Genomic DNA, 27866 nt, shown 5'->3' on the forward strand with positions numbered 1-27866 from the left:
CCCCTAAGTCCCTCTGTGTGAATGACCCCCTCAGTCCCTCTGTGTGAATGACCCCCTCCGTCCCTCTGTGTGAATGACCCCCTCAGTCCCTCTGTGTGAATGACCCCCTCCGTCCCTCTGTGTGAATGACCCCCTCAGTCCCTCTGTGTGAATGAACCCCTCAGTCCCTCTGTGTGAATTACCCCCTCAGTCCCTCTGTGTGAATGACCCCCTCAGTCCCTCTGTTTGAATGACCCCCTCAGTCCCTCTGTGTGAATGACCCCCTCAGTCCCTCTGTGTGAATGACCCCCTCAGTCCCTCTGTGTGAATGACCCCCTCAGTCCCTCTGTGTGAATTACCCCCTCAGTCCCTCTGTGTGACTGACCCCCTCAGTCCCTCTGTGTGACTGACCCCCTCAGTCCCCCTGTGTGAATGACCCCCTCAGTCCCTCTGTGTGACTGACCCCCTCAGTCCCTCTGTGTGAATGACCCCCTAAGTCCCTCCGTGTGACTGACCCCCTAAGTCCCTCTGTGTAAATGACCTCCTCCGTCCCCCTGTGTGAATGACCTACTCCGTCCCTCTGTGTGACTAACCCCCTAAGTCCCTCTGTGTGACTGACCCCCTAAGTCCCTCTGTGTGACTGACCCCCTAAGTCCCTCTGTGTGAATGACCCCCTCAGTCCCTCTGTGTGAATGAACCCCTCAGTCCCTCTGTGTGAATGACCCCTCAGTCCCTCTGTGTGAATGACCCCCTAAATCCCTCTGTGTGAATGACCCCCTCCGTCCCTCTGTGTGACTGACCCCCTCCGTCCCTCTGTGTGACTGACCCCCTCCGTCCCTCTGTGTGAATGACCCCCTCCGTCCCTCTGTGTGAATGACCTCCTCCGTCCCTCTGTGTGAATGACCCCCTCAGTCCCTCTGTGTGAATGACCTTCTCGGTCCCTCTGTGTGAATGACCCCCTAAGTCCCTCTGTGTGAATGACCCCCTCAGTCCCTCTGTGTGAATGACCCCCTCAGTCCCTCTGTGTGAATGACCCCCTCCGTCCCTCTGTGTGAATGACCCCCTCAGTCCCTCTGTGTGAATGACCCCCTCCGTCCCTCTGTGTGAATGACCCCCTCAGTCCCTCTGTGTGAATGACCCCCTCCGTCCCTCTGTGTGAATTACATCCTCCGTCCCTCTGTGTGAATGACCTGCTCCGTCCCTTTGTGTGATTGACCCCCTAAGTCCCTCTGTGTGACTGACCTTCTCGGTCCCTCTGTGTGAATGACCCCCTAAGTCCCTCTGTGTGAATGACCCCCTCAGTCCCTCTGTGTGAATGACCCCGTAAGTCCCTCTGTGTGACTGACCTGCTCCGTCCCTCTGTGTGAATGACCCCGTAAGTCCCTCTGTGTGAATGACCCCCTCAGTCCCTCTGTGTGAATGACCCCCTCAGTCCCTCTGTGTGAATGACCCATAAGTCCCTCTGTGTGAATGACCTCCTCCGTCCCTCTGTGTGAATGACCCCCTCCGTCCCTCTGTGTGACTGACCCCCTAAGTCCCTCTGTGTGAATGACGTCATACGTCCCTCTGTGTGAATGACCTCCTACGTCCCTCTGTGTGAATGACCTCCTACGTCTCTCTGTGTGAATGACCCCCTCCGTCCCTCTGTGTGACTGACCCCGTCCGTCCCTCTGTGTGACTGACCCCGTCCGTCCCTCTGTGTGAATGACCCCCTCAGTCCCTCTGTGTGAATGACATCCTCCGTCCCTCTGTGTGACTGACCCCCTAAGTCCCTTTGTGTGACTGACCCCCTCAGTCCCTCTGTGTGACTGACCTGCTCCGTCCCTGTGTGAATGACCCCGTAAGTCCCTCTGTGTGAATGACCACCTCAGTCCCCCTGTGTGAATGACCCCCTCAGTCCCTCTGTGTGAATGACCCCCTCAGTCCCTCTGTGTAAATGACCCCTAAGTCCCTCTGTGTGAATGACCTCCTCCGTTTCTCTGTGTGAATGACCCCCTCCGTCCCTCTGTGTGAATGACCCGCTCCGTCCCTCTGTTTGAATGACCCCCTCAGTCCCTCTGTGTGAATGACCCCCTCAGTCCCTCTGTGTGAATGACCCCCTCAGTCCCTCTGTGTGAATGACCTCCTCAGTCCCTCTGTGTGAATGACCCCCTCAGTCCCTCTGTGTGACTGACCCCCTCAGTCCCTCTGTGTGACTGACCCCCTCAGTCCCTCTGTGTGACTGACCCCCTCAGTCCCCCTGTGTGAATGACCCCCTCTGTCCCTCTGTGTGACTGACCCCCTCAGTCCCTCTGTGTGAATGACCCCCTAAGTCCCTCCGTGTGAATGACCCCCTAAGTCCCTCCGTGTGACTGACCCCCTAAGTCCCTTTGTGTGACTGACCTTCTCGGTCCCTCTGTGTGAATGACCCCCTAAGTCCCTCTGTGTGAATGACCCCCTCAGTCCCTCTGTGTGAATGACCCCGTAAGTCCCTCTGTGTGACTGACCTGCTCCGTCCCTCTGTGTGAATGACCCCGTAAGTCCCTCTGTGTGAATGACCCCCTCAGTCCCTCTGTGTGAATGACCCCCTCAGTCCCTCTGTGTGAATGACCCATAAGTCCCTCTGTGTGAATGACCTCCTCCGTCCCTCTGTGTGAATGACCCCCTCCGTCCCTCTGTGTGACTGACCCCCTAAGTCCCTCTGTGTGAATGACGTCCTACGTCCCTCTGTGTGAATGACCTCCTACGTCCCTCTGTGTGAATGACCTCCTACGTCTCTCTGTGTGAATGACCCCCTCCGTCCCTCTGTGTGACTGACCCCGTCCGTCCCTCTGTGTGACTGACCCCGTCCGTCCCTCTGTGTGAATGACCCCCTCAGTCCCTCTGTGTGAATGACATCCTCCGTCCCTCTGTGTGACTGACCCCCTAAGTCCCTTTGTGTGACTGACCCCCTCAGTCCCTCTGTGTGACTGACCTGCTCCGTCCCTGTGTGAATGACCCCGTAAGTCCCTCTGTGTGAATGACCACCTCAGTCCCCCTGTGTGAATGACCCCCTCAGTCCCTCTGTGTGAATGACCCCCTCAGTCCCTCTGTGTAAATGACCCCTAAGTCCCTCTGTGTAAATGACCCCTAAGTCCCTCTGTGTGAATGACCTCCTCCGTTTCTCTGTGTGAATGACCCCCTCCGTCCCTCTGTGTGAATGACCCGCTCCGTCCCTCTGTTTGAATGACCCCCTCAGTCCCTCTGTGTGAATGACCCCCTCAGTCCCTCTGTGTGAATGACCCCCTCAGTCCCTCTGTGTGAATGACCTCCTCAGTCCCTCTGTGTGAATGACCCCCTCAGTCCCTCTGTGTGACTGACCCCCTCAGTCCCTCTGTGTGACTGACCCCCTCAGTCCCCCTGTGTGAATGACCCCCTCTGTCCCTCTGTGTGACTGACCCCCTCAGTCCCTCTGTGTGAATGACCCCCTAAGTCCCTCCGTGTGAATGACCCCCTAAGTCCCTCCGCGTGACTGACCCCCTAAGTCCCTCTGTGTGAATGACCTCCTCCGTCCCTCTGTGTGAATGACCTACTCCGTCCCTCTGTGTGACTAACCCCCTAAGTCCCTCTGTGTGAATGACCCCCTCAGTCCCTCTGTGTGAATGACCCCCTCAGTCCCTCTGTGTGAATGACCCCTCAGTCCCTCTGTGTGAATGACCCCCTAAAACCCTCTGTGTGAATGACCCCCTCCGTCCCTCTGTGTGACTGACCCCCTCCGTCCCTCTGTGTGACTGACCCCCTCCGTCCCTCTGTGTGAATGACCCCCTCCGTCCCTCTGTGTGAATGACCTCCTCCGTCCCTCTGTGTGAATGACCCTCTCAGTCCCTCTGTGTGAATGACCCTCTCAGTCCCTCTGTGTGCATGACCCCCTCAGTCCCTCTGTGTGACTGACCCCCTCAGTCCCTCTGTGTGAATGACCTCCTCCGTCTCTCTGTGTGAATGACCTTCTCCGTCCCTGTGTGAATGACCCCCTAAGTCCTTCTGTGTGAATTACCCCTAACTCCCTCTGTGTGACTGACCCCGTAAGTCCCTCTGTGTGACTGACCCCCTAAGTCCCTCTGTGTGAATGACCCCCTAAGTCCCTCTGTGTGAATGACCCCCTCCGTCCCTCTGTGTGAATGACCCCCTCAGTCCCTCTGTGTGAATGACCCCCTCCGTCCCTCTGTGTGAATGACCCCCTCCGTCCATCTGTGTGAATGACCCCCTCCGTCCCTCTGTGGAAATGACCCCCTCAGTCCCTCTGTGTGAATGACCTTCTCGGTCCCTCTGTGTGAATGACCCCATAAGTCCCTCTGTGTGAATGACCCCCTAAGTCCCTCTGTGTGAATGACCCCCTCAGTCCCTCTGTGTGAATGACCCCCTCAGTCCCTCTGTGTGAATGACCCCCTCCGTCCCTCTGTGTGAATGACCCCCTCCGTCCCTCTGTGTGAATGACATCCTCCGTCCATCTGTGTGAATGACCTGCTCCGTCCCTCTGTGTGACTGACCCCCTAAGTCCCTCTGTGTGACTGACCTTCTCGGTCCCTCTGTGTGACTGACCTTCTCGGTCCCTCTGTGTGAATGACCCCCTAAGTCCCTCTGTGTGAATTACCCCTAAGTCCCTCTGTGTGAATGACCCCCTCAGTCCCTCTGTGTGAATGACCCCGTAAGTCCCTCTGTGTGACTGACCTGCTCCGTCCCTCTGTGTGAATGACCCCGTAAGTCCCTCTGTGTGAATGACCCCCTCAGTCCCTCTGTGTGAATGACCTCCTCCGTCCCTCTGTGTGAATGACCTACTCCGTCCCTCTGTGTGACTAACCCCCTAAGTCCCTCTGTGTGAATGACCCCCTCAGTCCCTCTGTGTGAATGACCCCCTCAGTCCCTCTGTGTGAATGACCCCTCAGTCCCTCTGTGTGAATGACCCCCTAAATCCCTCTGTGTGAATGACCCCCTCCGTCCCTCTGTGTGACTGACCCCCTCCGTCCCTCTGTGTGACTGACCCCCTCCGTCCCTCTGTGTGAATGACCCCCTCCGTCCCTCTGTGTGAATGACCTCCTCCGTCCCTCTGTGTGAATGACCCTCTCGGTCCCTCTGTGTGAATGACCCCCTCAGTCCCTCTGTGTGACTGACCCCCTCAGTCCCTCTGTGTGAATGACCTCCTCCGTCTCTCTGTGTGAATGACCACCTCCGTCCCTCTGTGTGAATGACCTCCTCCGTCCCTCTGTGTGAATGACCCTCTCAGTCCCTCTGTGTGAATGACCCCCTCAGTCCCTCTGTGTGACTGACCCCCTCAGTCCCTCTGTGTGAATGACCTCCTCCGTCTCTCTGTGTGAATGACCTTCTCCGTCCCTGTGTGAATGACCCCCTAAGTCCTTCTGTGTGAATTACCCCTAACTCCCTCTGTGTGACTGACCCCGTAAGTCCCTCTGTGTGACTGACCCCCTAAGTCCCTCTGTGTGAATGACCCCCTAAGTCCCTCTGTGTGAATGACCCCCTCCGTCCCTCTGTGTGAATGACCCCCTCAGTTCCTCTGTGTGAATGACCCCCTCCGTCCCTCTGTGTGAATGACCCCCTCCGTCCCTCTGTGTGAATGACCCCCTCCGTCCCTCTGTGGAAATGACCCCCTCAGTCCCTCTGTGTGAATGACCTTCTCGGTCCCTCTGTTTGAATGACCCCCTAAGTCCCTCTGTGTGAATGACCCCCTAAGTCCCTCTGTGTGAATGACCCCCTAAGTCCCTCTGTGTGAATGACCCCCTCAGTCCCTCTGTGTGAATGACCCCCTCAGTCCCTCTGTGTGAATGACCCCCTCCGTCCCTCTGTGTGAATGACATCCTCCGTCCATCTGTGTGAATGACCTGCTCCGTCCCTCTGTGTGACTGACCCCCTAAGTCCCTCTGTGTGACTGACCTTCTCGGTCCCTCTGTGTGAATGACCCCCTAAGTCCCTCTGTGTGAATTACCCCTAAGTCCCTCTGTGTGAATGACCCCCTCAGTCCCTCTGTGTGAATGACCCCTCCGTCCCTCTGTGTGAATGACATCCTCCGTCCATCTGTGTGAATGACCTGCTCCGTCCCTCTGTGTGACTGACCCCCTAAGTCCCTCTGTGTGACTGACCTTCTCGGTCCCTCTGTGTGAATGACCCCCTAAGTCCCTCTGTGTGAATTACCCCTAAGTCCCTCTGTGTGAATGACCCCCTCAGTCCCTCTGTGTGAATGACCCCGTAAGTCCCTCTGTGTGACTGACCTGCTCCGTCCCTCTGTGTGAATGACCCCGTAAGTCCCTCTGTGTGAATGACCCCCTCAGTCCCTCTGTGTGAATGACCTCCTCCGTCCCTCTGTGTGAATGACCTACTCCGTCCCTCTGTGTGACTAACCCCCTAAGTCCCTCTGTGTGAATGACCCCCTCAGTCCCTCTGTGTGAATGACCCCCTCAGTCCCTCTGTGTGAATGACCCCTCAGTCCCTCTGTGTGAATGACCCCCTAAATCCCTCTGTGTGAATGACCCCCTCCGTCCCTCTGTGTGACTGACCCCCTCCGTCCCTCTGTGTGACTGACCCCCTCCGTCCCTCTGTGTGAATGACCCCCTCCGTCCCTCTGTGTGAATGACCTCCTCCGTCCCTCTGTGTGAATGACCCTCTCAGTCCCTCTGTGTGAATGACCCTCTCAGTCCCTCTGTGTGAATGACCCCCTCAGTCCCTCTGTGTGACTGACCCCCTCAGTCCCTCTGTGTGAATGACCTCCTCCGTCTCTCTGTGTGAATGACCTTCTCCGTCCCTGTGTGAATGACCCCCTAAGTCCTTCTGTGTGAATTACCCCTAACTCCCTCTGTGTGACTGACCCCGTAAGTCCCTCTGTGTGAATGACCCCCTAAGTCCCTCTGTGTGAATGACCCCCTCCGTCCCTCTGTGTGAATGACCCCCTCAGTCCCTCTGTGTGAATGACCCCCTCCGTCCCTCTGTGTGAATGACCCCCTCCGTCCCTCTGTGTGAATGACCCCCTCCGTCCCTCTGTGGAAATGACCCCCTCAGTCCCTCTGTGTGAATGACCTTCTCGGTCCCTCTGTGTGAATGACCCCCTAAGTCCCTCTGTGTGAATGACCCCCTAAGTCCCTCTGTGTGAATGACCCCCTAAGTCCCTCTGTGTGAATGACCCCCTTAGTCCCTCTGTGTGAATGACCCCCTCCGTCCCTCTGTGTGAATGACCCCCTCCGTCCCTCTGTGTGAATGACCCCCTCCGTCCCTCTGTGTGAATGACATCCTCCGTCCATCTGTGTGAATGACCTGCTCCGTCCCTCTGTGTGACTGACCCCCTAAGTCCCTCTGTGTGACTGACCTTCTCGGTCCCTCTGTGTGAATGACCCCCTAAGTCCCTCTGTGTGAATTACCCCTAAGTCCCTCTGTGTGAATGACCCCCTCAGTCCCTCTGTGTGAATGACCCCGTAAGTCCCTCTGTGTGACTGACCTGCTCCGTCCCTCTGTGTGAATGACCCCGTAAGTCCCTCTGTGTGAATGACCCCCTCAGTCCCTCTGTGTGAATGACCCCCTCAGTCCCTCTGTGTGAATTACCCCATAAGTCCCTCTGTGTGAATGACCCATAAGTCCCTCTGTGTGACTGACCACCTCCGTCCCTCTGTGTGACTGACCCCGTCCGTCCCTCTGTGTGAATGACCCCCTCAGTCCCTCTGTGTGACTGACCCCCACAGTCCCTCTGTGTGAATTACCTCCTCCGTCCCTCTGTGTGAATGACCCCCTCCGTCCCTTTGTGTGAATGAACTCCTCCGTCCCTCTGTGTGACTGACCCCCTCCATCCCTCTGTGTGACTGACCCCTCCGTCCCTCTGTGTGAATGACCCCCTCAGTCCCTCTGTGTGAATGACCCCCTCAGTCCCTCTGTGTGAATGACCCCCTCCGTCCCTCTGTGTGAATGACCCCCTCCGTCCCTCTGTGTGAATGACCCCCTCCGTCCCTCTGTGTGACTGACCCCCTCCGTCCCTCTGTGTGACTGACCCCCTCCGTCCCTCTGTGTGAATGACCCCCTCAGTCTCCCTCTGTGTGAATGACCCCCTCAGTCTCCCTCTGTGTGAATGACCCCCTCAGTCTCCCTCTGTGTGAATGACCCCCTCAGTCTCCCTCTGTGTGAATGACCCCCTCAGTCTCCCTCTGTGTGAATGACCCCCTCAGTCTCCCTCTGTGTGAATGACCCCCTCAGTCTCCCTCTGTGTGAATGACCCCCTCCGTCCCTCTGTGTGAATGACCCCCTCCGTCCCTCTGTGTGAATGACATCCTCCGTCCATCTGTGTGAATGACCTGCTCCGTCCCTCTGTGTGACTGACCCCCTAAGTCCCTCTGTGTGACTGACCTTCTCGGTCCCTCTGTGTGAATGACCCCCTAAGTCCCTCTGTGTGAATTACCCCTAAGTCCCTCTGTGTGAATGACCCCCTCAGTCTCCCTCTGTGTTAATGATCCCCTCAGTCTCCCTCTGTGTTAATGACCCCCTCAGTCTCCCTCTGTGTGAATGACCCCCTCAGTCTCCCTCTGTATGAATGACCCCCTCAGTCTCCCTCTGTGTGAATGACCCCCTCAGTCTCCCTCTGTGTGAATGACCCCCTCAGTCTCCCTCTGTGTGAATGACCCCCTACGTCCCTCTGTGTGAATGACCTCCTACGTCCCTCTGTGTGAATGACATCCTCCGTCCCTCTGTGTGACTGACCCCCTCAGTCCCTCTGTGTGACTGACCCCCTCAGTCCCTCTGTGTGACTGACCTGCTCCGTCGCTCTGTGTGAATGACCCCGTAAGTCCCTCTGTGTGAATGACCACCTCAGTCCCTCTGTGTGAATGACCCCCTCAGTCCCTCTGTGTGAATGACCCCCTCAGTCCCTCTGTGTGAATGACCCCCTCAGTCCCTCTGTGTGAATGACCTCCTCCGTCCCTCTGTGTGAATGACCCCCTCCGTCCCTCTGTGTGAATGACCCCCTCAGTCCCTCTGTGTGACTGACCCCCTCAGTCCCTCTGTGTGAATGACCCCCTCAGTCCCTCTGTGTGACTGACCCCCTCAGTCCCTCTGTGTGAATGACCCCTTATGTCCCTCCGTGTGAATGACCTTTTCCGTCCCTCTGTGTGACTGACCCCCTAAGTCCCTCTGTGTGAATGACCTCCTCCGTCCCTCTGTGTGAATGACCTATTCCGTCCCTCTGTGTGACTAACCCTCTAAGTCCCTCTGTGTGAATGACCCCCTCAGTCCCTCTGTGTGAATGACCCCCTCAGTCCCTCTGTGTGAATGACCCCCTCAGTCCCTCTGTGTGACTGACCCCCTCAGTCCCTCTGTGTGAATGACCCCCTAAATCCCTCTGTGTGAATGACCCCCTCTGTCCCTCTGTGTGACTGACCCCCTCCGTCCCTCTGTGTGACTGACCCCCTCCGTCCCTCTGTGTGAATGACCCCCTCCGTCCCTCTGTGTGAATGACCTCCTCCGTCCCTCTGTGTGAATGACCCTCTCAGTCCCTCTGTGTGAATGACCCTCTCAGTCCCTCTGTGTGAATGACCCCCTCAGTCCCTCTGTGTGAATGACCCCCTCAGTCCCTCTGTGTGAATGACCCCCTCTGTCCCTCTGTGTGACTGACCCCCTAAGTCCCTCTGTGTGAATGACATCCTCCGTCCCTCTGTGTGAATTACCTGCTCCGTCCCTCTGTGTGACTGACCCCCTAAGTCCCTCTGTGGGACTGACCTTCTCGGTCCCTCTGTGTGAATGACCCCCTAAGTCCCTCTGTGTGAATGACCCCCTCAGTCCCTCTGTGTGAATGACCCCGTAAGTCCCTCTGTGTGACTGACCTCCTCCGTCCCTCTGTGTGAATGACCTACTCCGTCCCTCTGTGTGACTAACCCCCTAAGTCCCTCTGTGTGAATGACCCCCTCAGTCCCTCTGTGTGAATGACCCCCTCAGTCACTCTGTTTGAATGACCCCCTCAGTCCCTCTGTGTGACTGACCCCCTCAGTCCCTCTGTGTGAATGACCCCCTAAATCCCTCTGTGTGAATGACCCCCTCTGTCCCTCTGTGTGACTGACCCCCTCCGTCCCTCTGTGTGACTGACCCCCTCCGTCCCTCTGTGTGAATGACCCCCTCCGTCCCTCTGTGTGAATGACCTCCTCCGTCCCTCTGTGTGAATGACCCTCTCAGTCCCTCTGTGTGAATGACCCCCTCAGTCCCTCTGTGTGAATGACCCCCTCAGTCCCTCTGTGTGAATGACCCCCTCTGTCCCTCTGTGTGACTGACTCCCTAAGTCCCTCTGTGTGAATGACATCCTCCGTCCCTCTGTGTGAATTACCTGCTCCGTCCCTCTGTGTGACTGACCCCCTAAGTCCCTCTGTGGGACTGACCTTCTCGGTCCCTCTGTGTGAATGACCCCCTAAGTCCCTCTGTGTGAATGACCCCCTCAGTCCCTCTGTGTGAATGACCCCGTAAGTCCCTCTGTGTGACTGACCTGCTCCGTCCCTCTGTGTGAATGACCCTCTCAGTCCCTCTGTGTGAATGACCCCCTCAGTCCCTCTGTGTGAATGACCCCCTCAGTCCCTCTGTGTGAGTGACACCCTCAGTCCCTCTGTGTGAATGACCCCTCAGTCCCTCTGTGTGAATGACCCCCTCAGTCCCTCTGTGTGAATGACCCCCTCAGTCCCTCTGTGTGAATTACCTGCTCCGTCCCTCTGTGTGACTGATCCCCTAAGTCCCTCTGTGGGACTGACCTTCTCGGTCCCTCTGTGTGAATGACCCCCTAAGTCCCTCTGTGTGAATGACCCCCTCAGTCCCTCTGTGTGAATGACCCCGTAAGTCCCTCTGTGTGACTGACCTGCTCCATCCCTCTGTGTGAATGACCCGTAAGTCCCTCTGTGTGAATAACCCCCTCAGTCCCTCTGTGTGAATGATCCCCTCAGTCCCTCTGTGTGAATGACCCCCTCAGTCCCTCTGTGTGAATGACCTCCTCCGTCCCTCTGTGTGACTGACCCCCTCCATCCCTCTGTGTGAATGACCCCCTCAGTCCCTCTGTGTGAATGACCCCCTCCGTCCCTCTGTGTGAATGACCCCCTCCGTCCCTCTGTGTGAATGACCCCCTCAGTCCCTCTGTGTGAATGACCTTCTCGGTCCCTCTGTGTGAATGACCCCCTAAGTCCCTCTGTGTGAATGACCCCCTCAGTCCCTCTGTGTGAATGACCCCCTCCGTCCCTCTGTGTGAATGACCCCCTCAGTCCCTCTGTGTGAATGACCCCCTCAGTCCCTCTGTGTGAATGACCCCCTCCGTTCCTCTGTGTGAATGACCCCCTCAGTCCCTCTGTGTAAATGACCCCCTCCGTCCCTCTGTGTGAATGACCCCCTAAGTCCCTCTGTGTGAATTACCCCTAAGTCCCTCTGTGTGAATGACCCCCTCAGTCCCTCTGTGTGAATGACCCCGTAAGTCCCTCTGTGTGACTGACCTGCTCCGTCCCTCTGTGTGAATGACCCGTAAGTCCCTCTGTGTGAATGACCCCCTCAGTCCCTCTGTGTGAATGACCCCCTCAGTCCCTCTGTGTGAATGACCCCCTCAGTCCCTCTGTGTGAATGACCCCCTCAGTCCCTCTGTGTGAATGACCTCCTCCGTCCCTCTGTGTGAATGACCTCCTCCGTCCCTCTGTGTGACTGACCCCCTCCATCCCTCTGTGTGAATGACCCCCTCCGTCCCTCTGTGTGAATGACCCCTTCCGTCCCTCTGTGTGAATGACCCCCTCAGTCCCTCTGTGTGAATGACCTTCTCGGTCCCTCTGTGTGAATGACCCCCTAAGTCCCTCTGTGTGAATGACCCCCTCAGTCCCTCTGTGTGAATGACCCCCTCCGTCCCTCTGTGTGAATGACCCCCTCAGTCCCTCTGTGTGAATGACCCCCTCAGTCCCTCTGTGTGAATGACCCCCTCCGTCCCTCTGTGTGAATGACCCCCTCAGTATCTCTGTGTGAATGACCCCCTCCGTCCCTCTGTGTGAATGACATCCTCCGTCCCTCTGTGTGAATGACCTGCTCCGTCCCTCTGTGTGAATGACCCCCTAAGTCCCTCTGTGTGACTGACCTTCTCGGTCCCTCTGTGTGAATGACCCCCTCAGTCCCTCTGTGTGAATGACCCCGTAAGTCCCTCTGTGTGACTGACCTGCTTCGTCCCTCTGTGTGAATGACCCCCTTAGTCCATCTGTGTGAATGACCCCCTCAGTCCCTATGTGTGAATGACCCATAAGTCCCTCTGTGTGAATGACCTCCTCCGTCCCTCTGTGTGAATGACCCCCTCCGTCCCTCTGTGTGACTGACCCCCTCCGTCCCTCTGTGTGACTGACCCCCTAAGTCCCTCTGTGTGAAGGACGTCCTACGTCCCTCTGTGTGAATGACCTCCTACATCCCTCTGTGTGAATGACCTCCTACGTCCCTCTGTGTGAATGACCCCCTCCGTCCCTCTGTGTGACTGACCCCGTCCGTCCCTCTGTGTGACTGACCCCGCCCGTCCCTCTGTGTGAATGACCCCCTCAGTCCCTCTGTGTGAATGACATCCTCCGTCCCTCTGTGTGACTGACGCCCTAAGTCCCTCTGTGTGACTGACCCCCTCCGTCCCTCTGTGTGACTGACCCCCTCCGTCCCTCTGTGTGAATGACCCCCTCCGTCCCTCTGTGTGAATGACCTACTCCATCCCTCTGTGTGAATGACCCCCTCAGTCCCTCTGTGTGAATGACCTTCTCGGTCCCTCTGTGTGAATGACCCCCTAAGTCCCTCTGTGTGAATGACCCCCTCAGTCCCTCTGTGTGAATGACCCCCTCCGTCCCTCTGTGTGAATGACCTCCTCCGTCCCTCTGTGTGAATGACCCCCTCAGTCCCTCTGTGTGAATGACCTTCTCGGTCCCTCTGTGTGAATGACCCCCTAAGTCCCTCTGTGTGAATGACCCCCTCAGTCCCTCCGTGTGAATGACCCCCTCCGTCCCTCTGTGTGAATGACCCCCTCCGTCCCTCTGTGTGAATGACCCCCTCAGTCCCTCTGTGTGAATGACCTTCTCGGTACCTCTGTGTGAATGACCCCCTAAGTCCCTCTGTGTGAATGACCCCCTCAGTCCCTCTGTGTGAATGACCCCCTCCGTCCCTCTGTGTGAATGACCCCCTCCGTCCCTCTGTGTGAATGACCCCCTCAGTCCCTCTGTGTGAATGACCCCCTCAGTCCCTCTGTGTGAATGACCCCCTCAGTCCCTCTGTGTGAATGACCCCCTCCGTCCCTCTGTGTGAATTACATCCTCCGTCCCTCTGTGTGAATGACCTGCTCCGTCCCTCTGTGTGACTGACCCCCTAAGTCCCTCTGTGTGACTGACCTTCTCGGTCCCTCTGTGTGAATGACCCCCTAAGTCCCTCTGTGTGAATGACCCCCTCAGTCCCTCTGTGTGAATGACCCCGTAAGTCCCTCTGTGTGACTGACCTGCTCCGTCCCTCTGTGTGAATGACCCCGTAAGTCCCTCTGTGTGAATGACCCCCTCAGTCCCTCTGTGTGAATGACCCCCTCAGTCCCTCTGTGTGAATGACCCATAAGTCCCTCTGTGTGAATGACCTCCTCCGTCCCTCTGTGTGAATGACCCCCTCCGTCCCTCTGTGTGACTGACCCCCTCCGTCCCTCTGTGTGACTGACCCCCTAAGTCCCTCTGTGTGAATGACGTCCTACGTCCCTCTGTGTGAATGACCTCCTACGTCCCTCTGTGTGAATGACCTCCTACGTCTCTCTGTGTGAATGACCCCGTCCGTCCCTCTGTGTGACAGACCCCGTCCGTCCCTCTGTTTGAATGACCCCCTCAGTCCCTCTGTGTGAATGACCCCCTCAGTCCCTCTGTGTGAATGACCCCCTCCGTCTCTCTGTGTGAAGGGCTCTCTCTCCTCCCTATAATATAACCAGACTGTCTCTGTAGAGTGCAATGTATCATGGGATGTGTAGTTTATTGTTGATTGGTCAGAGTGTAAGATGTATGTGTGGTGAGGAGGCTGCGGGTACTATGCTCTGCTCGCCCCGAAACTGCACCTGCCCCAAGCTAACATGGCCGCCGAGGCGTCACACTGGTTGCTGTAGTAACGCGCATGCTCAGAGTCTGTAAAAACGAGGAAAAGAATGTATAAGGCGGCCATGTTTCCTTAGCTTGTGAGCGGCGGCCATTTTGCCGTAGTACTGTACATTCTCTCTTCTTTCTCACAGCAGCAGACGCGACGGATCAGGCCTGTCCCTGTATTATATGGTGCGTATTATATTCCGCTATTATATTATATATATCTCCCTGTACTATTATATATATCTCCCTGTACTGCTATACTATTATATATATCACCCTGTACTATTATATATATCTCCCTGTACTGCTATACTATTATATATATCACCCTGTACTATTATATATATCTCCCTGTACTATTATATATATATCTCCCTGTACTGCTATACTATTATATATATCTCCCTGTACTATTATATATATCTCCCTGTACTGTTATATATATCTCCCTGTACTGCTATATATATCTCCCTGTACTGCTATACTATTATATATATCTCCCTGTACTATTATATATATCACCCTGTACTATTATATATATCTCCCTGTACTATTATATATATATCTCCCTGTACTGCTATACTATTATATATATCTCCCTGTACTATTATATATATCTCCCTGTACTGTTATATATATCTCCCTGTACTGCTATATATATCTCCCTGTACTGCTATACTATTATATATATCTCCCTGTACTATTATATATATCTCCCTGTACTATTATATATATATCTCCCTGTACTGCTATACTATTATATATATCTCCCTGTACTATTATATATATCTCCCTGTACTGTTATATATATCTCCCTGTACTGCTATATATATCTCCCTGTACTGCTATACTATTATATATATCTCCCTGTACTATTATATATATCACCCTGTACTATTATATATATCTCCCTGTACTATTATATATATATCTCCCTGTACTGCTATACTATTATATATATCTCCCTGTACTATTATATATATCTCCCTGTACTGTTATATATATCTCCCTGTACTGCTATACTATTATATATATCTCCCTGTACTGTTATATATATCTCCCTGTACTATTATATATATCTCCCTGTACTATTATATATATCTCCCTGTACTATTATATATATCTCCCTGTACTGCTATACTATTATATATATCTCCCTGTACTATTATATATATCTCCCTGTACTATTATATATATATCTCCCTGTACTGCTATACTATTATATATATCTCCCTGTACTATTATATATATCTCCCTGTACTGTTATATATATCTCCCTGTACTGTTATATATATCTCCCTGTACTGCTATATATATCTCCCTGTACTGCTATACTATTATATATATCTCCCTGTACTGTTATATATATCTCCCTGTACTATTATATATATCTCCCTGTACTATTATATATATCTCCCTGTACTATTATATATATCTCCCTGTACTGCTATACTATTATATATATCTCCCTGTACTGCTATACTATTATATATATCACCCTGTACTATTATATATCTCACTGTACTGCTATACTATTATATATATCACCCTGTACTGCTATACTATTATATATATATCTCCCTGTACTATTATATATATCTCCCTGTACTGTTATATATATCTCCCTGTACTATTATATATATCTCCCTGTACTATTATATATATCTCGCTGTACTATTATATATATCTCCCTGTACTGCTATACTATTATATATATCTCCCTGTACTGCTATACTATTATATATATCTCCCTGTACTGCTATACTATTATATATATCACCCTGTACTATTATATATATCTCCCTGTACTATTATATATATATCTCCCTGTACTGCTATACTATTATATATATCTCCCTGTACTATTATATATATCTCCCTGTACTGCTATACTATTATATATATCACCCTGTACTATTATATATATCTCCCTGTACTATTATATATATCACCCTGTACTGCTATACTATTATATATATATCTCCCTGTACTATTATATATATCTCCCTGTACTGTTATATATATCTCCCTGTACTATTATATATATCTCCCTGTACTATTATATATATCTCCCTGTACTATTATATATATCTCGCTGTACTATTATATATATCTCCCTGTACTGCTATACTATTATATATATCTCCCTGTACTGCTATACTATTATATATATCTCCCTGTACTGCTATACTATTATATATATCACCCTGTACTATTATATATATCTCCCTGTACTATTATATATATATCTCCCTGTACTGCTATACTATTATATATATCTCCCTGTACTATTATATATATCTCCCTGTACTGTTATATATATCTCCCTGTACTATTATATATATCTCCCTGTACTATTATATATATCTCCCTGTACTGCTATACTATTATATATATCTCCCTGTACTGCTATACTATTATATATATCTCCCTGTACTGCTATACTATTATATATATCTCCCTGTACTGCTATACTATTATATATATCTCCCTGTACTATTATATATATCTCCCTGTACTGCTATACTATTATATATATCACCCTGTACTATTATATATATCTCCCTGTACTATTATATATATATCTCCCTGTACTGCTATACTATTATATATATCTCCCTGTACTATTATATATATCTCCCTGTACTGCTATACTATTATATATATCTCCCTGTACTATTATATATATCTCCCTGTACTGCTATACTATTATATATATCACCCTGTACTATTATATATATCTCCCTGTACTATTATATATATCACCCTGTACTGCTATACTATTATATATATATCTCCCTGTACTATTATATATATCTCCCTGTACTGTTATATATATCTCCCTGTACTATTATACAAACAAATATAGAAAACCACAGCACTCGCCACCCCAGAAGCGGGGTGCAGTGTCTGCACTCACCACTCATAGGCTGGGGTGCATGCAGCCCATGGCCACCTACCCAAATACATACAAAATAGAGAATTCAGCACTCACCATAGCAAGCTCACTTGTCCTCACAACATCAATAAATAAATGATGGGGGTTTAGTTGGTGGATTGGCCAATGCACGGAAGCCTGCATACCGATTTTCAAGGTACCCCACCTTCATGCAGGTCCTACACTATCACAAAGCCTAAAGAATTAAAACCTGGCAACTGTATCACATATAATATAACTGCAAATATGCCCACTAGGTTTAATGTATGCCTGCCACATATCTAGTGGCTTTTAAAGGCATACTAGTCACCTGACACAGCCGATAAATTACTAAACAGCAGCTGACACAGGTTTAGAACAATTAAGATTACACAGGGGTGCATGAAAAGGCCTGTGACCATGGTTAATAAGAGTTAACCAAAGATTAACCCCAAAATATACAAACAAATATAGAAAACCACAGCACTCGCCACCCCAGAAGCGGGGTGCAGTGTCTGCACTCACCACTCATAGGCTGGGGTGCATGCAGCCCATGGCCACCTACCCAAATACATACAAAATAGAGAATTCAGCACTCACCATAGCAAGCTCACTTGTCCTCACAACATCAATAAATAAATGATGGGGGTTTAGTTGGTGGATTGGCCAATGCACGGAAGCCTGCATACCGATTTTCAAGGTACCCCACCTTCATGCAGGTCCTACACTATCACAAAGCCTAAAGAATTAAAACCTGGCAACTGTATCACATATAATATAACTGCAAATATGCCCACTAGGTTTAATGTATGCCTGCCACATATCTAGTGGCTTTTAAAGGCATACTAGTCACCTGACACAGCCGATAAATTACTAAACAGCAGCTGACACAGGTTTAGAACAATTAAGATTACACAGGGGTGCATGAAAAGGCCTGTGACCATGGTTAATAAGAGTTAACCAAAGATTAACCCCAAAATATACAAACAAATATAGAAAACCACAGCACTCGCCACCCCAGAAGCGGGGTGCAGTGTCTGCACTCACCACTCATAGGCTGGGGTGCATGCAGCCCATGGCCACCTACCCAAATACATACAAAATAGAGAATTCAGCACTCACCATAGCAAGCTCACTTGTCCTCACAACATCAATAAATAAATGATGGGGGTTTAGTTGGTGGATTGGCCAATGCACGGAAGCCTGCATACCGATTTTCAAGGTACCCCACCTTCATGCAGGTCCTACACTATCACAAAGCCTAAAGAATTAAAACCTGGCAACTGTATCACATATAATATAACTGCAAATATGCCCACTAGGTTTAATGTATGCCTGCCACATATCTAGTGGCTTTTAAAGGCATACTAGTCACCTGACACAGCCGATAAATTACTAAACAGCAGCTGACACAGGTTTAGAACAATTAAGATTACACAGGGGTGCATGAAAAGGCCTGTGACCATGGTTAATAAGAGTTAACCAAAGATTAACCCCAAAATATACAAACAAATATAGAAAACCACAGCACTCGCCACCCCAGAAGCGGGGTGCAGTGTCTGCACTCACCACTCATAGGCTGGGGTGCATGCAGCCCATGGCCACCTACCCAAATACATACAAAATAGAGAATTCAGCACTCACCATAGCAAGCTCACTTGTCCTCACAACATCAATAAATAAATGATGGGGGTTTAGTTGGTGGATTGGCCAATGCACGGAAGCCTGCATACCGATTTTCAAGGTACCCCACCTTCATGCAGGTCCTACACTATCACAAAGCCTAAAGAATTAAAACCTGGCAACTGTATCACATATAATATAACTGCAAATATGCCCACTAGGTTTAATGTATGCCTGCCACATATCTAGTGGCTTTTAAAGGCATACTAGTCACCTGACACAGCCGATAAATTACTAAACAGCAGCTGACACAGGTTTAGAACAATTAAGATTACACAGGGGTGCATGAAAAGGCCTGTGACCATGGTTAATAAGAGTTAACCAAAGATTAACCCCAAAATATACAAACAAATATAGAAAACCACAGCACTCGCCACCCCAGAAGCGGGGTGCAGTGTCTGCACTCACCACTCATAGGCTGGGGTGCATGCAGCCCATGGCCACCTACCCAAATACATACAAAATAGAGAATTCAGCACTCACCATAGCAAGCTCACTTGTCCTCACAACATCAATAAATAAATGATGGGGGTTTAGTTGGTGGATTGGCCAATGCACGGAAGCCTGCATACCGATTTTCAAGGTACCCCACCTTCATGCAGGTCCTACACTATCACAAAGCCTAAAGAATTAAAACCTGGCAACTGTATCACATATAATATAACTGCAAATATGCCCACTAGGTTTAATGTATGCCTGCCACATATCTAGTGGCTTTTAAAGGCATACTAGTCACCTGACACAGCCGATAAATTACTAAACAGCAGCTGACACAGGTTTAGAACAATTAAGATTACACAGGGGTGCATGAAAAGGCCTGTGACCATGGTTAATAAGAGTTAACCAAAGATTAACCCCAAAATATACAAACAAATATAGAAAACCACAGCACTCGCCACCCCAGAAGCGGGGTGCAGTGTCTGCACTCACCACTCATAGGCTGGGGTGCATGCAGCCCATGGCCACCTACCCAAATACATACAAAATAGAGAATTCAGCACTCACCATAGCAAGCTCACTTGTCCTCACAACATCAATAAATAAATGATGGGGGTTTAGTTGGTGGATTGGCCAATGCACGGAAGCCTGCATACCGATTTTCAAGGTACCCCACCTTCATGCAGGTCCTACACTATCACAAAGCCTAAAGAATTAAAACCTGGCAACTGTATCACATATAATATAACTGCAAATATGCCCACTAGGTTTAATGTATGCCTGCCACATATCTAGTGGCTTTTAAAGGCATACTAGTCACCTGACACAGCCGATAAATTACTAAACAGCAGCTGACACAGGTTTAGAACAATTAAGATTACACAGGGGTGCATGAAAAGGCCTGTGACCATGGTTAATAAGAGTTAACCAAAGATTAACCCCAAAATATACAAACAAATATAGAAAACCACAGCACTCGCCACCCCAGAAGCGGGGTGCAGTGTCTGCACTCACCACTCATAGGCTGGGGTGCATGCAGCCCATGGCCACCTACCCAAATACATACAAAATAGAGAATTCAGCACTCACCATAGCAAGCTCACTTGTCCTCACAACATCAATAAATAAATGATGGGGGTTTAGTTGGTGGATTGGCCAATGCACGGAAGCCTGCATACCGATTTTCAAGGTACCCCACCTTCATGCAGGTCCTACACTATCACAAAGCCTAAAGAATTAAAACCTGGCAACTGTATCACATATAATATAACTGCAAATATGCCCACTAGGTTTAATGTATGCCTGCCACATATCTAGTGGCTTTTAAAGGCATACTAGTCACCTGACACAGCCGATAAATTACTAAACAGCAGCTGACACAGGTTTAGAACAATTAAGATTACACAGGGGTGCATGAAAAGGCCTGTGACCATGGTTAATAAGAGTTAACCAAAGATTAACCCCAAAATATACAAACAAATATAGAAAACCACAGCACTCGCCACCCCAGAAGCGGGGTGCAGTGTCTGCACTCACCACTCATAGGCTGGGGTGCATGCAGCCCATGGCCACCTACCCAAATACATACAAAATAGAGAATTCAGCACTCACCATAGCAAGCTCACTTGTCCTCACAACATCAATAAATAAATGATGGGGGTTTAGTTGGTGGATTGGCCAATGCACGGAAGCCTGCATACCGATTTTCAAGGTACCCCACCTTCATGCAGGTCCTACACTATCACAAAGCCTAAAGAATTAAAACCTGGCAACTGTATCACATATAATATAACTGCAAATATGCCCACTAGGTTTAATGTATGCCTGCCACATATCTAGTGGCTTTTAAAGGCATACTAGTCACCTGACACAGCCGATAAATTACTAAACAGCAGCTGACACAGGTTTAGAACAATTAAGATTACACAGGGGTGCATGAAAAGGCCTGTGACCATGGTTAATAAGAGTTAACCAAAGATTAACCCCAAAATATACAAACAAATATAGAAAACCACAGCACTCGCCACCCCAGAAGCGGGGTGCAGTGTCTGCACTCACCACTCATAGGCTGGGGTGCATGCAGCCCATGGCCACCTACCCAAATACATACAAAATAGAGAATTCAGCACTCACCATAGCAAGCTCACTTGTCCTCACAACATCAATAAATAAATGATGGGGGTTTAGTTGGTGGATTGGCCAATGCACGGAAGCCTGCATACCGATTTTCAAGGTACCCCACCTTCATGCAGGTCCTACACTATCACAAAGCCTAAAGAATTAAAACCTGGCAACTGTATCACATATAATATAACTGCAAATATGCCCACTAGGTTTAATGTATGCCTGCCACATATCTAGTGGCTTTTAAAGGCATACTAGTCACCTGACACAGCCGATAAATTACTAAACAGCAGCTGACACAGGTTTAGAACAATTAAGATTACACAGGGGTGCATGAAAAGGCCTGTGACCATGGTTAATAAGAGTTAACCAAAGATTAACCCCAAAATATACAAACAAATATAGAAAACCACAGCACTCGCCACCCCAGAAGCGGGGTGCAGTGTCTGCACTCACCACTCATAGGCTGGGGTGCATGCAGCCCATGGCCACCTACCCAAATACATACAAAATAGAGAATTCAGCACTCACCATAGCAAGCTCACTTGTCCTCACAACATCAATAAATAAATGATGGGGGTTTAGTTGGTGGATTGGCCAATGCACGGAAGCCTGCATACCGATTTTCAAGGTACCCCACCTTCATGCAGGTCCTACACTATCACAAAGCCTAAAGAATTAAAACCTGGCAACTGTATCACATATAATATAACTGCAAATATGCCCACTAGGTTTAATGTATGCCTGCCACATATCTAGTGGCTTTTAAAGGCATACTAGTCACCTGACACAGCCGATAAATTACTAAACAGCAGCTGACACAGGTTTAGAACAATTAAGATTACACAGGGGTGCATGAAAAGGCCTGTGACCATGGTTAATAAGAGTTAACCAAAGATTAACCCCAAAATATACAAACAAATATAGAAAACCACAGCACTCGCCACCCCAGAAGCGGGGTGCAGTGTCTGCACTCACCACTCATAGGCTGGGGTGCATGCAGCCCATGGCCACCTACCCAAATACATACAAAATAGAGAATTCAGCACTCACCATAGCAAGCTCACTTGTCCTCACAACATCAATAAATAAATGATGGGGGTTTAGTTGGTGGATTGGCCAATGCACGGAAGCCTGCATACCGATTTTCAAGGTACCCCACCTTCATGCAGGTCCTACACTATCACAAAGCCTAAAGAATTAAAACCTGGCAACTGTATCACATATAATATAACTGCAAATATGCCCACTAGGTTTAATGTATGCCTGCCACATATCTAGTGGCTTATAAAGGCATACTAGTCACCTGACACAGCCGATAAATTACTAAACAGCAGCTGACACAGGTTTAGAACAATTAAGATTACACAGGGGTGCATGAAAAGGCCTGTGACCATGGTTAATAAGAGTTAACCAAAGATTAACCCCAAAATATACAAACAAATATAGAAAACCACAGCACTCGCCACCCCAGAAGCGGGGTGCAGTGTCTGCACTCACCACTCATAGGCTGGGGTGCATGCAGCCCATGGCCACCTACCCAAATACATACAAAATAGAGAATTCAGCACTCACCATAGCAAGCTCACTTGTCCTCACAACATCAATAAATAAATGATGGGGGTTTAGTTGGTGGATTGGCCAATGCACGGAAGCCTGCATACCGATTTTCAAGGTACCCCACCTTCATGCAGGTCCTACACTATCACAAAGCCTAAAGAATTAAAACCTGGCAACTGTATCACATATAATATAACTGCAAATATGCCCACTAGGTTTAATGTATGCCTGCCACATATCTAGTGGCTTTTAAAGGCATACTAGTCACCTGACACAGCCGATAAATTACTAAACAGCAGCTGACACAGGTTTAGAACAATTAAGATTACACAGGGGTGCATGAAAAGGCCTGTGACCATGGTTAATAAGAGTTAACCAAAGATTAACCCCAAAATATACAAACAAATATAGAAAACCACAGCACTCGCCACCCCAGAAGCGGGGTGCAGTGTCTGCACTCACCACTCATAGGCTGGGGTGCATGCAGCCCATGGCCACCTACCCAAATACATACAAAATAGAGAATTCAGCACTCACCATAGCAAGCTCACTTGTCCTCACAACATCAATAAATAAATGATGGGGGTTTAGTTGGTGGATTGGCCAATGCACGGAAGCCTGCATACCGATTTTCAAGGTACCCCACCTTCATGCAGGTCCTACACTATCACAAAGCCTAAAGAATTAAAACCTGGCAACTGTATCACATATAATATAACTGCAAATATGCCCACTAGGTTTAATGTATGCCTGCCACATATCTAGTGGCTTTTAAAGGCATACTAGTCACCTGACACAGCCGATAAATTACTAAACAGCAGCTGACACAGGTTTAGAACAATTAAGATTACACAGGGGTGCATGAAAAGGCCTGTGACCATGGTTAATAAGAGTTAACCAAAGATTAACCCCAAAATATACAAACAAATATAGAAAACCACAGCACTCGCCACCCCAGAAGCGGGGTGCAGTGTCTGCACTCACCACTCATAGGCTGGGGTGCATGCAGCCCATGGCCACCTACCCAAATACATACAAAATAGAGAATTCAGCACTCACCATAGCAAGCTCACTTGTCCTCACAACATCAATAAATAAATGATGGGGGTTTAGTTGGTGGATTGGCCAATGCACGGAAGCCTGCATACCGATTTTCAAGGTACCCCACCTTCATGCAGGTCCTACACTATCACAAAGCCTAAAGAATTAAAACCTGGCAACTGTATCACATATAATATAACTGCAAATATGCCCACTAGGTTTAATGTATGCCTGCCACATATCTAGTGGCTTTTAAAGGCATACTAGTCACCTGACACAGCCGATAAATTACTAAACAGCAGCTGACACAGGTTTAGAACAATTAAGATTACACAGGGGTGCATGAAAAGGCCTGTGACCATGGTTAATAAGAGTTAACCAAAGATTAACCCCAAAATATACAAACAAATATAGAAAACCACAGCACTCGCCACCCCAGAAGCGGGGTGCAGTGTCTGCACTCACCACTCATAGGCTGGGGTGCATGCAGCCCATGGCCACCTACCCAAATACATACAAAATAGAGAATTCAGCACTCACCATAGCAAGCTCACTTGTCCTCACAACATCAATAAATAAATGATGGGGGTTTAGTTGGTGGATTGGCCAATGCACGGAAGCCTGCATACCGATTTTCAAGGTACCCCACCTTCATGCAGGTCCTACACTATCACAAAGCCTAAAGAATTAAAACCTGGCAACTGTATCACATATAATATAACTGCAAATATGCCCACTAGGTTTAATGTATGCCTGCCACATATCTAGTGGCTTTTAAAGGCATACTAGTCACTGTACTATTATATATATCTCCCTGTACTATTATATATATCTCCCTGTACTATTATATATATCTCGCTGTACTATTATATATATCTCCCTGTACTGCTATACTATTATATATATCTCCCTGTACTGCTATACTATTATATATATCTCCCTGTACTGCTATACTATTATATATATCACCCTGTACTATTATATATATCTCCCTGTACTATTATATATATTTCTCTATCGTCCTAAGTGAATGCTGGGGTTCCTGAAAGGACCATGGGGAATAGCGGCTCCGCAGGAGACAGGGCACAAAAGTAAAGCTTTTACAGGTCAGGTGGTGTGTACTGGCTCCTCCCCCTATGACCCTCCTCCAGACTCCAGTTAGATTTTTGTGCCCGGCCGAGAAGGGTGCAATTCTAGGTGGCTCTCATAAAGAGCTGCTTAGAGAGTTTAGCTTAGGTTTTTTATTTTACAGTGATTCCTGCTGGCAACAGGATCACTGCAACGAGGGACTGAGGGGAGAAGAAGTGAACTCACCTGCGTGCAGGATGGATTGGCTTCTTGGCTACTGGACATCAAGCTCCAGAGGGACGATCACGGGTACAGCCTGGATGGTCACCGGAGCCGCGCCGCCGGCCCCCTTGCAGATGCTGAAGTAAGAAGAGGTCCAGAATCGGCGGCTGAAGACTCCTGCAGTCTTCTTAAGGTAGCGCACAGCACTGCAGCTGTGCGCCATTTTCCTCTCAGCACACTTCACACGGCAGTCACTGAGGGTGCAGGGCGCTGGGGGGGGGGGGCGCCCTGGGAGGCAAATGAAAACCTTTAAAAAGGCTAAAAATACCTCACATATAGCCCCAGAGGCTATATGGAGATATTTACCCCTGCCTAAATGTACTAAATAGCGGGAGACGAGCCCGCCGAAAAAGGGGCGGGGCCTATCTCCTCAGCACACGGCGCCATTTTCTGTCACAGCTCCGCTGGTCAGGAAGGCTCCCAGGTCTCTCCCCTGCACTGCACTACAGAAACAGGGTATAACAGAGAGGGGGGGCAGAATAAATGGCAATATATTAATATAAAAGCAGCTATAAGGGAGCACTTAATCATAAGGCTATCCCTGTCATATATAGCGCTTTTTGGTGTGTGCTGGCAGACTCTCCCTCTGTCTCCCCAAAGGGCTAGTGGGTCCTGTCTTCGTATAGAGCATTCCCTGTGTGTCTGCTGTGTGTCGGTACGTGTGTGTCGACATGTATGAGGACGTTATTGGTGTGGAGGCGGAGCAATTGCCAAATATGAGGATGTCACCTCCTAGGGGGTCGACACCAGAATGGATGCCTTTATTTGTGGAATTACGGGATAGCGTCAACTCGCTTAAGCAGTCGTTTGCCGACATGAGGCGGCCGGACACTCAATTAGTGTCTGTCCAGGCGCCTCAAACACCGTCAGGGGCTGTAAAACGTCCCTTGCCTCAGTCGGTCGACACAGACCCAGACACAGGCACTGATTCCGGTGGTGAAGGTGACGAATCAACCGTATTTTCCAGTAGGGCCACACGTTATATGATTTTGGCAATAAAGGAGATGTTACATTTAGCTGATACTACAGGTACCACTAAACAGGGTATTATGTGGGGTGTGAAAAAACTACCAGTAGTTTTTACCGAATCAGAAGAATTAAATGACGTGTGTGATGAAGCGTGGGGTGCCCCGATAAAAAACTGCTAATTTCAAAGAAGTTATTGGCTTTATACCCTTTCCCGCCAGAGGTTAGGGAGCGCTGGGAAACACCTCCTAGGGTGGACAAAGCGCTAACACGCTTATCAAAACAAGTGGCGTTACCCTCTCCTGAGACGGACGCACTTAAAGATCCATCAGATAGGAGGATGGAAAATATCCAAAAAGGTATATACACACATGCAGGTGTTATACTACGACCAGCTATTGCGACTGCCTGGATGTGCAGTGCTGGGGTAGTTTGGTCAGAGTCCCTGATCGAAAATATTGATACCCTGGACAGGGACAATATTTTACTGTCGTTAGAACAAATAAAGGATGCATTTCTTTATATGCGTGATGCACAGAGAGATATCTGCACACTGGCATCACGGGTAAGTGCTATGTCCATTTCGGCCAGAAGAGCTTTATGGACACGACAGTGGACAGGCGATGCGTAGAGGAGTTATTTGAGGTCGGTCTATCGGATTTGGTGGCCACGGCTACGGCCGGGAAATCCACCTTTCTACCTCAAGTCACTCCCCAACAGAAAAAGGCACCGACCTTTCAACCGCAGCCCTTTCGTTCCTTTAAAAATAAGAGAGCAAAGGGCTATTCATATCTGCCACGAGGCAGAGGACGAGGGAAGAGACAGCAACAGGCAGCTCCTTCCCAGGAACAGAAGCCCTCCCCGGCTTCTACAAAAGCCTCAGCATGACGCTGGGGCTTCGCAAGCGGACTCGGGGGCGGTAGGCGGTCGTCTCAAAAATTACAGCGCGCAGTGGGCTCACTCGCAGGTAAATCCCTGGATCCTGCAGATAATATCTCAGGGGTACAGGTTGAAATTAGAGACAGAGCCACCTCGCCGTTTCCTGAAGTCTGCTTTACCAACGTCCCCCTCAGAAAGGGAGACGGTTTTGGAAGCCATTCACAAGCTGTATTCTCAGCAGGTGATAGTCAAGGTACCTCTTCTACAACAAGGGAAGGGGTATTATTCCACTCTATTTGTGGTACCGAAGCCGGATGGCTCGGTAAGGCCTATTCTAAATCTGAAGTCCTTGAACCTATACATAAAGAAGTTCAAGTTCAAGATGGAGTCACTCAGAGCAGTGATAGCGAACCTGGAAGAAGGGGACTTTATGGTATCCTTGGACATCAAGGATGCGTATCTCCACGTTCCAATTACCCCTCACACCAGGGGTACCTCAGGTTCGTTGTACAAAACTGTCACTATCAGTTTCAGACGCTGCCGTTTGGTTTGTCCACGGCACCTCGGGTCTTTACAAAGGTAATGGCCGAGATAATATTTCTTCTTCGAAGAAAAGGCGTATTAATTATCCCATACTTGGACGATCTCCTAATAAGGGCAAGGTCCAGAGAACAGCTAGAGATGGGTTTAGCACTATCTCAAGAGGTGCTAAAGCAGCACGGATGGATTCTGAATATTCCAAAATCCCAATTAATGCCGACAACTCGTCTGCTGTTCCTGGGGATGATTCTGGACACAGTTCAGAAAAAGGTTTTTCTTCCCGAAGAAAAAGCCAAGGAGTTATCTGACCTGGTCAG

The 27866-nt window shown here is 49.5% G+C and overlaps 1 protein-coding gene across 1 annotated transcript in view; it reads left to right on the top strand.

Moving 5' to 3' along the window:
- LOC134983551 (zinc finger protein 345-like) overlaps positions 1-27866 on the top strand; it is an 81072-nt gene that overhangs the window by 18319 nt on the left and 34887 nt on the right. The window contains exon 2 of the mRNA XM_063949199.1: positions 14141-14237. Coding sequence (XP_063805269.1) covers positions 14141-14237 — 97 coding nt within the window. The remainder of the gene's footprint in view (positions 1-14140; positions 14238-27866) is intronic.

Source organism: Pseudophryne corroboree (genome assembly GCF_028390025.1).
Source record: "Pseudophryne corroboree isolate aPseCor3 chromosome 3 unlocalized genomic scaffold, aPseCor3.hap2 SUPER_3_unloc_18, whole genome shotgun sequence".
Lineage (NCBI taxonomy): Eukaryota > Metazoa > Chordata > Amphibia > Anura > Myobatrachidae > Pseudophryne > Pseudophryne corroboree.